General features: G+C 44.6%; 1 protein-coding gene across 6 annotated transcripts in view; it reads right to left on the bottom strand.

Moving 5' to 3' along the window:
• Window positions 1-11,697, bottom strand: part of LOC133347078 (MAP/microtubule affinity-regulating kinase 3-like) — a 48,808-nt gene extending 37,111 nt beyond the window's left edge. For 2 of the 6 annotated variants that reach the window (XM_061559011.1, XM_061559015.1), the window contains exons 1-3: window positions 10,318-11,694; window positions 8,291-8,491; window positions 7,788-7,841 (exon numbers count right to left, since the gene is read on the bottom strand). In XM_061559011.1, the coding sequence (XP_061414995.1) occupies window positions 7,788-7,841; window positions 8,291-8,491; window positions 10,318-10,368 (306 nt within the window). In that variant the 5' untranslated portion in view covers window positions 10,369-11,694. Of the gene's footprint in view, window positions 1-7,775; window positions 7,842-8,290; window positions 8,492-10,317 lie in introns of all 6 variants that reach the window. The other 4 variants (XM_061559010.1, XM_061559014.1, XM_061559012.1 and 1 more) reach the window with 4 other exon arrangements.
• Window positions 11,698-14,313: the final 2,616 nt, after the last annotated feature.

A 14,313-nucleotide genomic window follows, 5' to 3' on the forward strand; every position in this document is an offset into this window, starting at 1 on the left:
TCAGACTGCACTGGCTGCCAACAGTCACAGATCAGTCGATGAGTTTGCTTTGTCAATCAATGGTTTTCTTTTATTGTCCACGTGTAGCACTGGCATGTAGTATCACAGTTTGTCTTTCAAACCAATGAATGAGCAAATTGTACGAGATTCAGAAATGGAATTCGTAAATTGCCAAATTAATATGCATCTGAAAACGGGTGATTTACATATTGGTGGCAATCAAAGGGGTATTGTCTGAGGAAAATAATTAGTATTCCCAATGAAATATAACTCATTTCAAGGATGAAAAACTGAACACAAAATGAAGGTCAGCTTTCATTCCTGGACAATTGAATGGAGTGTAAACTTGTAAACTCAGCGTACAGAATTCTGTTGACAATACAACCATTTTGTAATCATTCAAAACAAATGCCTCGTCGTCGTGTTTTCACGGTGTTTAATTTCACATTTAGCTTTGCATGTAAACATACAGTTACTGGTAAACAACATTATTTTACGGTATCATTAGGTGCAACCTGATTTTTTATGCTATTTATAATCAGTGTGCTGCACAGCACGGAGTAGGCTACAAATTACCTAGAAGCAATGAATGTACCGTGGCGCAAGGATTGTGCACATTTAACAGATGCCTAACAGACATCCCGAGGTACATTAGCTAGACTTTAAATTGATCCAGCCGCCTTCAACTATGTTACCAATCGATATAAGGGTGCAATGAGCTTGCATTTCAGCATACAATGACAAGAAAAATCCATTAAAACGAAATTGAGACACATCCAATACTGATGTAAATGTTTCTGTTCAAGGATACAATGTCAGTGAAAAAAGTTACACTGAATGTATGAAGGTACACTATATTTTAATTTGAACGAAGAAAATTATTGAGGCATTTTCTTTATTAAACATGAATGAGGAGAACATGTATTTTTGTTGCACAATTCTACTTGCACAATACAACAGACTTCGCTTAGAAAACGCTCAATTTTTATTTTAACAAAATGAGCAGAAACACTATATGGAGTGTGGTTCACACACAAGGAAACCAATGAATCACCTTGTGCAACTGTATCCACAACCATTAATTGATCCCTCCGTAAGGCATCCTGCAAGCCGTTATTGGTGTCCAGTTGCGGCAAGATTCTACAGCCAGTGGTTTAAATGACCAATGGTGTAACATTTACTAAATGTGCAGAGGGGAAAAAAAGAGCTTGCTAAAATGCCTCTCCTCACTATGAACAGCAGCAAACATAATAAAGGCATCAAAGTAATGCTGGTCTACAAACATGCAAGAAACCTCACCGTGCCTGGATCATTTTAGTCACCCCTTGACAATTACAGGATTTGCACAATACACGGTGTCTCAATGGGCTTCCACCCAGCTATAAATAAAAGGTTAATTCATAACTCATGGCTGTAGTTTGCAGAAAAATAAATCCCACCAGCTTTAATACTGTATGCAAGAACATCTGCTTACCAGCTTTTAAGGCTTAAACAAAGTTCGTGACCTTTCTAACTAGACAAAGAAATGTAATGCATACAATTAAGCAGCTGTGTTAAAGTGCCATCTTTGAAACCTCCTAACAGAAATCTTCACCAGAGGAATCATCTGTCTTTCTTGCCATGTCTTCTCATACCCATAGCAGTATGATCAGACATTTGCAATCTTTTCACTCTACTTTCGACCTATAGCAAAAATCCCAAAATTCCATTGATATGGGGGGGGGGGGGGGGGGTGTGAGCATAACGTGGATCATGTAAATACACGGTGCAGAGCAGATGTTCGACCAAATAATATGGGGATAGCTGCACGGTCGCATTAAACTGAAAAATTGCGCGGATTACAAGAGGAAGTGCGGCCAATAACTGATAGCAAAATTAATCCACGATTAATTTGTGATTTGAAGTTAGAATTTTTTTTAATGAGGCCTCAAATGGTGTATATACGTTACTGGATTATTATACGAGATATCGAAGTCTAAAAATGGCTAAATCAGTTTATACTAAACAAAACGTAAGTACAGCGCATCTGTATAATATAACCCAAAAATGTATGACCGTCAAGATTTTTAGATCCGCTGCAGTGTGCCACAAGATAATGAGAGATGGAGAAACACTAATAAGCCACAAATTACAGGGATTTGTGGATGTTTTGGATTGCCAATTCTCTGATTTATACTGTACATAAGTGGAAGCGTTAAACTTCAGTCCTTTAAACATGGATGACTTGCAAGCATATCAACAGTTGCAAGCTTATGCTTCCTTTCACTCTGAAAAGCAAAGGGATTTTTCATTTACCTCTAAGAATCCATCTTGATAAAATAAACTTTCATGTACAGTATGGGAAAACAACCCCACCACAAATACATCAGATCATAATGACGTTAAGATCTTCTGGCACCACCAGAATTGACAAAAAAACTCATGTCTTGAGAAACAAACCCACCCCGTTACTGGGCTAGTTTTCTGTTGTTTGGTTAAAGGCTGGTGTATACTGATTGTATAGTTTCTGATGGAGGACAACTTGTCAGGATTTAAAGGGCTCAAATTGTAAACGTTGTGGATTTACTCTCCAACACACCAGTGGGCTGAAGTAGTAACTAAATTGGCGAGTTTTGTTTACATGACAAACTTTACTGGCTGTGTCGGGTGGTGGAGGGTTACGACACATTTATACTTATGCAATATAACCCAAAAACCTTCATTATGAATTGAAAGGGCTGCAGCTTAAATTTTTTTATTCTGAAAAAAATTGTCAAGATAAGCTTTAGAAACTATCACGTAATCATCATTTCACGTCTAGAAATAAATATTTCGCAAAATCTGTCAGTGCCAATTCAAACCTGTGCGTAGGAAATTGACACCACCTCAAACGGCTTAAGACAGTATGCATGTTGGCAGGCATGTGTCAACTTGCTCTTCCAACACAAAACAGGACTCAAAACCAACTACCCACCTTGCTAAGCTAATCAGAACCGAAAACAACACACACAAAAGAAAAATATTTTGTTCAGCACATTCAGTTTATCTTTGATATGCATCCACGTCCTTCAAATTACTGCTCGACAGCGCTGTGCTTTGTCAAAGTTTGCCAAGAGGTCAGGATGTGACATCCGGATGATATTTACCCCACCGGAAGCAGAAGGCCCCCACGGTTGAGGCTGCAAAGCACTCAAAATAGCTAAGTGTACTGTCAAGGCCAAGGCGTGGCAAAGCTGTTTGCTGCTGCTTGTATAATGTCTGCATAGCCGGGCCAAACAACTGCAAAGCAGGTACATAAATTAGTGACCCTCAGCGCAATTTCATAAATTGTGACAATTCGGGGCAACAATTAGATTCCAGAATCAATGATTTTTGCATAATTTGCACTGTCTGTACAGTGTGTCTTGTTTGGTCGATCTTATTTACGTCTAGCTTATTATTTCTGACCATTAGCTTAAAGGAAACATAATTTTATAACATAGCCATGGACAGAAAATAACGAATTCATAAAAGCCTGATTTGATGCATGTACCAATAACGTAATATTTCAATTTGATCAATTAATTATTACTGCCTAGTACATTGTGCAATGTAATTAGCGAACGTAATAGTAACCCGAGTGGACGAAAATAACTACAGAAGGGCTCCTGAAGGACTTCCTACTGCAAATAAATGTTAAGCAATGGGAATTTGTGGTTTGCAGAGCCTGACAATAAACATTACCCTTAAAAAACTAACAACAACAATTCATTATACAAATCTATTTATGTTTGTTCATTATTTAAAAGTTAATATTCTATATCAATTTAAAAAGAATGCCCTATTTTACAAGAACTGTACTATAAAGGAGCAGCTGGGCGGTGCACAATGGGGATTAATATTTACATATATTTTATATCAATTATAAACCATTTGTGTCATTAAAATCAGTGATCCTATAATACTTCCTAAGTATTGCTAACCTAATTCTTTAGAGGCATAGGGAGGCAGTTTAGGATTATAAATATTAGACTATTAATGTCGCAAAATACTCAGGAATTGCCAACGTAGCTCCTACTGAAAGCCCTGGCGGTTAAATGTCAAAACTAACCTAATTTGCCAACGATTTTTTTTAAATCTAGGAACTGTGTAGTTTTCCTTTCTGTGCTGAATCAGTAGATATTGTTTAGAATTATGGAGATAAGGTGATGGACCATACGTGGATGATATGAAACGTACTATTATTTCAGCAAGCACAGCGACGATTATCAGTAAAAATGTAGAGAACGTGTGCTTCTAATTTTGGTACAAAAAGACCCAAGACATTTCATAGCATGTGGATTTTAGACGTAAAGACGTGCCAATTACAGGTAATTCTCAAAACAATGCACCTGTTGAAACCCAAGCTGATTGCGCTGACAAGCGAGGGAAAAATGGCCACCAAAGATCAATAAAAAAAGGTTTTTGGCAATATAACACAATTTTCACCTATTCGTTTTTAGTTAACAAATAGCAGTTAACAAACCTTCTTGCCAATTACTCGAAAGTTCAAATGTCTAAGGCATTCTACAGAATGGAATCACACGTTTCTGTAAGCACAGACTTACATGTAACTGGACGTTGCCTAGCAACATTAATGAGGTCACGTGAACTTAACGATAACTGAATAAACAATGGTAATGAGGCGAGGGATCTCAATAATAAACCTTGTGTATTTGTGCAAAAGCTTACTACAGTACTGCTAATTTTACACAGTAGTACATACGCACTTTTGGCTTACATTATAAACAAGTAAAACTAGCTTGATTACAATGGGTACAATTCCGACAGGTACCTATCTCAGTTTCCAATTACCGCCAGCTGTTTCTAAATCTCGACTGGCATTTCTAATAATGGAAGCATTTATCAATGCACGTCAGCATCTTTCCTACCCTGGTGGGGGACACAGCTGGCTGCATGCCCATACAGGGCACCCCCCCCCCCCCCCATGGCAGCATCACAGCCATAAGAAGAAAATACAACATAATTGCTTTGCCGTGTAATTACATTTTCTGATGCCAAGCACCTCGGGTGGAATATACTTAATGTTTCTGCATACAATTGCTACTCCTAATGAATCGAGCAAAGATAAATACCAATTACAACCATACAAAACACATACGTTATTACATATGAGGCTATGAAAGCACGTGTACTATCAAGATGGGGCTGTGACCAAACATTTAGTGTGCTGCGAGTGGCCCACTTCAAGCAATCACACTCCTTTTCCCAATACCCTTAACGTTAGCCACCAAACACAACCAACCCTCGTCTCGCATTAATTTTCGACTTGGCATGGTTCAACACGCCATCACATAATGCTAGCCAACTGCAATTTGTACTTGTCCTCTTTGCAAAAGGAATCCATACATGTATATATACAGTTGAGGTACATCCATCTAATTTTAATTGCATGGTTGACCTGGCTCAAAATAAGCACCCGATGCAATGCGTCAACAATAGCTCTCGCAAGACGAAGCAGCCAGGCATGCCATGTCAGCCAGAATAGGTGCTTGCTAACAGCACTTGCCCCAACATTATAGCAGACTACATTTTGTCTTTGCATGTAGAGTATACAAGCACACATCTGATTTACTCTGACCTCGCCTTAGATTCGACAATTAATGTTGAGGAATAATAATGCTCCACGTTACAATACCAGTGCCACAATACACACATCTACAATACAGAGTATCTTGCAAATGTCAGTATTTTTCTTTTTACAAATAACAATTACATTTCGATTTAAAACTTTCGTGACTGCAGGGATTCATCTTATTTCGGTAAAGTCACGTAGAAGGAAAATAATAAAATAAAACATAATAAAATACAATTCTCACGACGTTTCGGCTACAACGCAAGCAGCCGTTCTCAGGTGAAGAACAGGTTTGTCGGAAAGACAGCGTCTGTCGGAAAGCCTTATTTCCCCAACGCCACATTTTCTTCACAATAAAGTGCATATCTGAAATGGCCGATTAACGTAAGGTCTTTAAATAATCCCAATTGTAAAAACACATACATGATGCTTGTAGTGACAATTACAACACAACCAAGTCTTATATAATTAGATTATTTACATTTACAAGCAGCCATTAAAATGTACCATAGATGTTTTACATTGATTCCTAATTAAGTGATAATTATTAACAAAGATTTTTTTTATTATGCCTATGTATATTGCATATAAAATAATGTCTTTTCAGAGTATAATGTAATTTTTTTGACAAAAATTGTTTCTGACAATCGTGCATATACGATCAGCGAGATGCACTCCTTGTAACATCCTTAATTTGCATATGAATTTACGAGCACTGCACAGGCATGTCACATAACTAGACTTTTTCCAGCTTAACAGCAATAAAGGAGCAGGGCGTAACCTTTCCCAAGGACCCCTGAAATGCATCTTTTATTGACACTTTTTTCCTGAATGGAAAATTCATTCCCATTTGCAAAAGAAAACCAAAAAACTATTTTTGTCTAAACAAGTTTGGTCCAAGTAAGACAACACTTATCTCTAACATTCACCAAGAAGCAGTGCATTCCATAATGACCGAAGCAACATCATTGCAAACACATTTTAAAAGAAAATGTTTCATCGGAAAGGATTCTATTGTGGAGATGACATTGTACATTTCTTTTTAAAAATCCATTGTGTACACAGAGGGAAAGGAGGATGGAATTTACGTCCGACAAGGCCCTGACAGTGGACTGCACGTTTTTGCAGTGAATACTTCATGCCACTCTTTGGAAGTACGGTATTCATATAACAAAAAAAACATTTAATCAGAAGGCTGGCGATCAAAAGTGTGGTTAAAGATGACGGTAGAATTTCACCCGGTGGACATAATCACCTTGTATTTTACAGCAATGAATTATACATGCAAGGATGGTGGAATGTGCTCATGCAAAATGCACTCGGCAAATCTGGCAGAGACAAACGACCCGTATACAGTAATAATGCGAATGCCACATCGGCAGTGTGTAATCCTGCTTGCTATAAACGCCACGGCATGCCACAAAACTCTGAATGAGCACCACACCCAAACGTCTGGAGGATCGAGTTGAGACATCCCACAACACCCACTGTATTATGCCTTTAGTCTTGCCCACACTGAATCACCATGGAAACTACACTACGCAATCAAAAAAGGTCACGGCCGATGTCAAGAAATAAAACATTCAAATCCCATCGGATGTCTTGCTCGTTTCCTTATTTCTCTTCTAAATAATCACTCGTCACCAAATCACTCAGCCGAATTCCTTCAATAAACAGTACGTGAGAATACTCTTCCCTCACATTTTCTTTAATGAATACAACTGAACTGAAATCCTTACGATCCATTATAAAGGAATTCTGTATATACAAAAATAATTGACAATTGCTTCTACAGTTTGATTTAAAGCCACAACCTTGCGTACCTGTCCACGTGTGTGCATTCCTAACCTCTATTATCCTACAGCACAATGACATCCAGATACTATTTGTATTTTGGGACCACTATTTAAAACCGAACTGACGTGTACTGTGTACGAAAACTGCGCAGCAGAGTTTCTACGTAGGAAACGAATGTGGCACTTACACTGACCGCTGTGCAGGTACAGCTGCGCCCATTATTTCAATTACCAGTGTCCCCAACTTGTTTGTCAGCTTACGTCCATCCCTTCCCTACGGCCCTGAAGTAATCAACTTCAGAGCGCGTTGCTGAATGAACTTTAAGTGTTTGATCAGTCAAACGAAAAGCAAGTTAATGTGAACCTTTAGAGCATCCAACACTTACATTCGTTCTTACCTTTTGTAAGCTTGATGGGTTCAGCTGCGTCTTGTCTATAATTTTAACTGCCACCTAAAAATGGGATATACATTATAAAAACAATGACTCAAACTGAAAAAAACTGTCGTTTGCAACATCTTGTGCTAAAATTTTAAGATTGATATCAAATAATGTTCTACAGTAGTTAACATTAAAAAAACTGAAGCTTACACAAAGAAATGTATAAATTCTCATGTTAGTATTGTCTGACTTATTCCAATCTAATTGTGAGTAATATAATCTATGTACAGCCTATTGTGCACAGGAATGTTAAAGGGAAAGTTTGGCTTATACAGTATCAGCGACCGAATTATTGCCTTCACAAGCACGAAACGCACAATCTCTGACACAACGCGGACCTCAAGAACCCCCCACCCCTGTGCAAGCTAAGAGCCATAATTGGTCGCAGGCTCGACTTCAGGTGAAGGAAATGTTGACAGCAATGCAGAGTAAGCAAGAGCTCTTGGCTTGATCATCGTTACCTCTCGGCCGGTCAGGGTGTGCCGAGCGAGCTTGACCTTGGCGAAGTTCCCCTTGCCGATGGTTTTGAGGAGCCGGTAGGTTCCAATGTGCGCGTGCTCCACTTCTGCCACAGTGATGGAATTTCTACAACGGGCTCCACTGCTTCGGCTGGGCTTGGTGACCACGTTTGTATCCGGAGCTCCATCTACTGCTGATGTGTGCTAGAAATGGCAAAATATATGGGCCTTCGGTCATAAATAATTGATCACATCCTATTATAACTGCAACCAGTGGCATTGATTTTCACAAATCGGAATTTCAATAAAAACAGTGCTTTCGTTTCCAGGTTATGAACAAAATTGATGTTTTGCTTTCAAGTGTTAACGAGTGCACAAGTCATTAACATGTCAATTCCAAACCATTGGACATTGAGACTTTGTTCAAGATACGTGAAAAGCAGACAAATGTCACTTCACAAACAAGACAATAAACCAATATCTGCCATCAAGAGGCAGTCCCTCAATGATGTACCCTTTAAAAAATGTCAACGCAGCACTGTTGTAAGCAGCGATGACATAAAGGTCGAGGTCAGATTCACAACTTGACAAAGTCGAATACACACATTGCATTGGTGTGCGATTGCCAACAAAAATGTGACAAGAAGCACATTCGACACAACAGGTGACGCAGGCCCTGGTCAGAGAGAATACGAGGCAATACACAATGAAAATTGTTAACGCGTGGTACCGAACTCACAGTGTGGGGGTGGGGGGGGGACTTACGACACAGCCCCGTGCCATAAAACTGCTTTGGTCCGGCCCGTCAAACAACTCAATGGGGCCATTCGTCCTTGCTCTAGCACCCTCTGGGTCACCCTACCGCACATCCTACCATTATTCTTCTACGACAATGCGGACGGTGGTGTTGTGGGATGGGGTTGGGGGGTAATAGGGTGGTTTACACAGCATGGTCACGTCGCCCAAAACTTTAGTCCTAACAATGCAACCAAGCCGAAAACTTACACCGCTGCCTCCCCCAAAGGCGTAGCCTAAGTAGCTGAGCTTTGGAGGGGTGGTGGACACATTTCTACTCCTCCCTCCCCCCCACCGGTACCACCACCAATCATCAATGTATATTAGATGCCATACGCTTAAGACCAGTCTCAAGTGTAACGGTGCGTAGATATCTCACTTATCAGCCACGACTAACTGTTCGGCTAAACCTCGCGTGGTACGACCGATTGGAAACATTAACAGTAGCGTCCCGTTTACGGTGTCGTAACAGTGCACGTGCGTGTGTCTATCAGCAGTTTAAATGGCCCCTACTTGAACTGCTCTGCGACCCCCCCCCCCAATACACCACCAGTGAAAAATAAAGGCTACGCCCCTGGGTTAAACATTTACCGCAATTGTTTCTGTACAAGGGGCCCAACCCACAACATCCAGAAGCAGAAATTATAGACGCAACAATGTACACATCGTGCAAATGCACACGTAATATAAGACGATCCACTGCTGGATTGGGTCATTTCGGGGCCACGCTATGCGGGGGTTTACTTGACCATATTTCACCACGCTAGTCCGCGTGTGGGTTGAAGGCAGACAGGGCATATACGTGGGAGCACAGAAGTACAATACAATTGCCAATACACTACCCCTCGGATACACACTAAGTGGACGCGCAGCCTAGAACAACCTGTTTGGCCATGGTGGTCGCTCATCCAGCAACTAACTACCCAGGCGGCAACCTGCCTCGGATTGAAACCTCGACAGGACGTGTACCATGGCATAAAAGCTACAACACAGCATACCGTAGCCTTAAACAATACAAGGAGCTGCATGGTGTACAGCTCAGCGATACGGGAAGCGAGTGGGGTTCAGCCGGGGCCGACCTCAAAAACGTCGTTCCGCACGAAACAAGTCAACAGTGGCACGAAGACGACGACAAGAACGACCTCGTCTCGGACAAACGGAGGCAAACGCGGGTTGTGTGCGAGAGTGTTGGTGTAGTTTAAAAAAAAATAGAGATCTGCAATGACAACACTTACGTTCTCCGTGTCGCGTTCATTGACGGTGGGTAATGGCGTTCTGGCAGACATCTTGAGTGTTTGTGTTGGGCCCTCTTGAAAGAGCTGCCACCGGTGGTGAATTGGGTGGTGGTGGTGGTCGTGGTGGTGGGGGTGTGTCTCAAGCCACCTCACTGGCGTGGTATCTGTCTAACAATACTGTTGTTCTTTAACATGTGAAGATGTGGAAGTAAACGAATGAGGTGATGGGGAAAAAACACAATTGCACCAATGTTAAGGTGGGTTTTGTGGTGGTGGTGTTACTGTTTTGTATGCACCACCCCCCAGGAAGAGTTTGCAAACAAATGTGTAAAAGAATGTCACGGTCGTGATCGGGATTAGAGAAATTACAAACTTGGTGCAATTGGTAACAATTGAAGGCTTCTAAATAAACCGTGAAACTAGAAACGTAGATTTAGAAAATGTGCTGAAAACAGGTACAATTATTTCACAGGATAAAAAAAGTACAATTTGTAAAAATAAAACGTGGTTTAATTGGGCAGAGAGTAAACTATACTGTTATATACAAATCACTCTCAGTTTTAATATCGTTATTTAATTACAGCTCAAGTACGGTTGCAAAACATTATTAAAAAACCCCACAATTCCTCTCCAATATAAATGAGGGGGGAAAAAATACCAAAATCGCTGAGTAAAAACTAATTATAAAACAGCCAATTATAGACCAAAAACAATGTTTTTGTTTTACAAAGAAAAAAAACCCCAAAGTAAAAACCTCTGAATAACGCCGATAACGACGCCGGGAGCCCCTCACGGCCCCCCCACGAAGGCGGACAAAGTTGCGTCTCGGACGCCCAGAGCCTCGGCTCCAGCAGCAGCAGCAGCAGCACTCAGCCGTCAACTACCAAGTAGACGATGACGACTAAAAGACGAAGTGCAAATTGACGAGCTGATGAAGAAGAGATGATGATGACGCCGCCGCGGCTTCCCGGCACCGCTGGGCCGCGCCTGGGCCACTCGGACGCGGCTCCCGGGCGCCACAGCAACGAAGTCCACCACCCACCACCACCACCCACCACCACCTCCTCACGCTTTCACAAAACACTAAAATAATTTTCAAAAACAACACGCGAAAGCCAACGCCGCTGAGCTCTTTCGACTTGTTCACTTGGTGGGGTTCCGCCGTTTAAATCGCTGGAGGAATTATCGCGCCGGGTCGGTCACGGGCGCGGCATTTTTCGCCTCCTCCCTCCCTCCACGGCGGCGGCTGCTGCTGCTGCGTGCGGCACAAAAAGCTCTGCACGGCACGCGGCGCGGCGTGTTTTTTTCCGCCTCGGTTGGCGGCAGCGGCGATGCGGTCCGTGCTTCGGCTCGCTCGCTCGTTCGGTCGGTCGCTCCGTCCCTCCCTCCCTCCCCCAACCCCCGAGCGAGACACCCCCTTTGCCCGCTACCACCACCACCGCCTCCTCCTCCTCCACTCCTTCTTCCACACAGCGGCGGAGGGATATTTTGCGAGGGGAGCCGCGCGCGCGCACTCGCTCGCTCTGCCCCGCCCCCCCACTCGCCCCGCCCCCCACTCGCCCCGCCCCCCCCACTCGCCCCGCCCCCCCCCACTCGCCCCGCCCCCCTCCACTCGCCCCGCCCCGCCCCCCCACTCGCCCCGCCCCGCCCCCCCACTCGCCCCGCCCCCACTCGTCCTGCTCTCCCCTCACTCGCCCCCCCCCCTCGCCCTGCCCCGCTCGCCCCGCCCCCCACTCGCCCTGCCCCGCTCGCCCCGCCCCCCACTCGCCCCGCCCCTCCCTCACTCGCCCCCCCACTCGCTCTGCCCGCCCCCTCTCTCGCCCTGCCCCCCCCACCTCTCTCGCTCTGCCCCCCCCTCTCTCGCCCTGCCCCCCCACCTCTCTCGCCCTGCCCCCCCACCTCTCTCGATTTCCCCCCCATTCCCTCTCTCGCTCTGCCCCCCCTCTCTCGCCCTGCACCCCCACCTCTCTCGCTCTGCCCGCCCCCTCTCTCGCCCTGCCCCCCCACCCCTCTCGCTCTGCCCCCCCCCCTCTCTCGCCCTGCCCCCCCCACCTCTCTCGCCCTGCCCCCCCCACCTCTCTTGCTCTGCCCCCCCTCTCTCGCCCTGCCCCCCCACCCCCTCTCTCGCCCTGCCCCCCCCCACCTCTCTCGCCCTGCCCCCCCCACCTCTCTCGCTCTGCCCCCCCCCTCTCTCGCCCTGCCCCCCCCACCTCTCTCGCCCTGCCCCCCCCACCTCACTTGCTCTGCCCCCCCTCTCTCGCCCTGCCACCCCACCCCCTCTCTCGCCCTGCCCCCCCACCTCTCTTGCTCTGCCCCCCCTCTCCCTCTGTCTCCGCGCCCTCCCACAAACGACTACGTAAATAATTAAACAAACAACGGCGCGGCGGGTTTAGTGACGTCATGCGCGAGCTCTTTCCCCCCTCCCTCTCCACCGCGCCCGTGCCTCTTTCCCCCCACACCCCATTGGCTCAAAGTGAAAAAGTAGGCGGTGGCTTCGTGGTTGGCCACGCCCCAAGGGGCGGAGTTTATGCAAAACAGGTGTACAGGCGGGGCTGGAGGTGGCGTACCCACGACCCAGCCCACTGACAACACCCGCGTCCTCGCTCACCATTGGTGGAGCCGCTGCCCTCTGACCAATCACCACGGAGACTCCAGTTTCTCCCTTTCTTTAAACTTTGCTTCCAGTTTAGCTTTTTTTTGTTGCTTCCAGCCTTTGCTTCTCGCTTGCTAACATTCAGTTTCAAACATCTCGCGGAAAGGTGTACAAAATGCACTCGGCCATTGTGCTTTACCAAAAAGCATCAGCTCTTGCTGATGGCTTGCAGTATTCCTCTTGTGTTGGGGTCACCATCAAAATAAATTGAGCGAATGTGACCAATTGACGGGCAGCACTGAGGTGTCCTCCCCCCTTGCTTCTAGATTTTAATGTACGGTACTTAAACCTCAAAGTTTGAGTCTTGTTTTTAGTTCCATATTTACATTTGCTTCACTTCAATTACTCTTTCTTGCCTCCAGATTCAAAGTTAGATTTTTGCTTCCAGTTTTCCACTTCTTAAAGTTTCCACTTGCGGCAACCGAATGAATGTTCATTTTAAATGTGAAACCAGTCTACAGATTTGTGCACTTTCTGGATAAGAAATATGCGGAATGCAAGTGTAGTGTCGTCTGTGTGTGTGGTTGGCGTGCGTCACACACACTCAGTCCGAGACGAGGTCGTCGCAGGAGGCAGTCATCCCCATTTTTTGTTGTTGGGTTCACCTTTATAGACCTTTATAAACAGTTTGCCTTTAGAGGCTAACTCCTCTTTCTTCTCCACCTGATGACGACCGCTCGTGTTGCGATCGAAACGTCGTAGTTTTTTTGTTATTTTCTTTAAACCTATCTACGTGACTTTACCGAAAGACCCAAAGAGACGAGTCCAATCCCAGAACCGGCAGCCCGGAGCTCCCACTCTCCGCTGCTTTTATTCCCCTCGGCGCATCTTGGCTCCGCCCTAGCCGCGCCTCCCTTCTCAAACCCTCCAGAGGGTTCCAGAGGCTTCCATACGAGGTCTACCATGACCCTTGCCCCAGTTCCTCCGCCCTGCCGGCACACCCGCGTATATGCCTAGCGGCGTGTGCGCTAAGTGCCCACCTGCAGTTGCAGCTGCTGTCCAAAGGTCAGCACTATGTCACTACACAAGTAACCAACTACAAGAATCTGGTTCCTTGCTCGGCTCAAATATTTTGGTTGCTTTGACGAACTAATTTTGTTTTCGTTAACGTCACGTGTCAGTAAATTTTCTCCCAGCCTTCGCTTTGCGTGTCTTTCAGTTCTCTTTTGCTAGGACACCCCCCCAGACCTACTCGTTGATTCATTTCATTTCGCAATATGTACTAATGACGTACACTTGGCTTTTGAGTCATTTGACAGATGGCATTCAAAGCAAAGTGACATTTAAAAACAATTGAGACTAAAATAAGAACCGTGCAACGAATGAACTAAATACACAAATTA

Source organism: Lethenteron reissneri, chromosome 25, assembly GCF_015708825.2.
Source record: "Lethenteron reissneri isolate LAM-NWPU_2019-01 chromosome 25, ASM1570882v1, whole genome shotgun sequence".
Taxonomy (NCBI): domain Eukaryota; kingdom Metazoa; phylum Chordata; class Hyperoartia; order Petromyzontiformes; family Petromyzontidae; genus Lethenteron; species Lethenteron reissneri.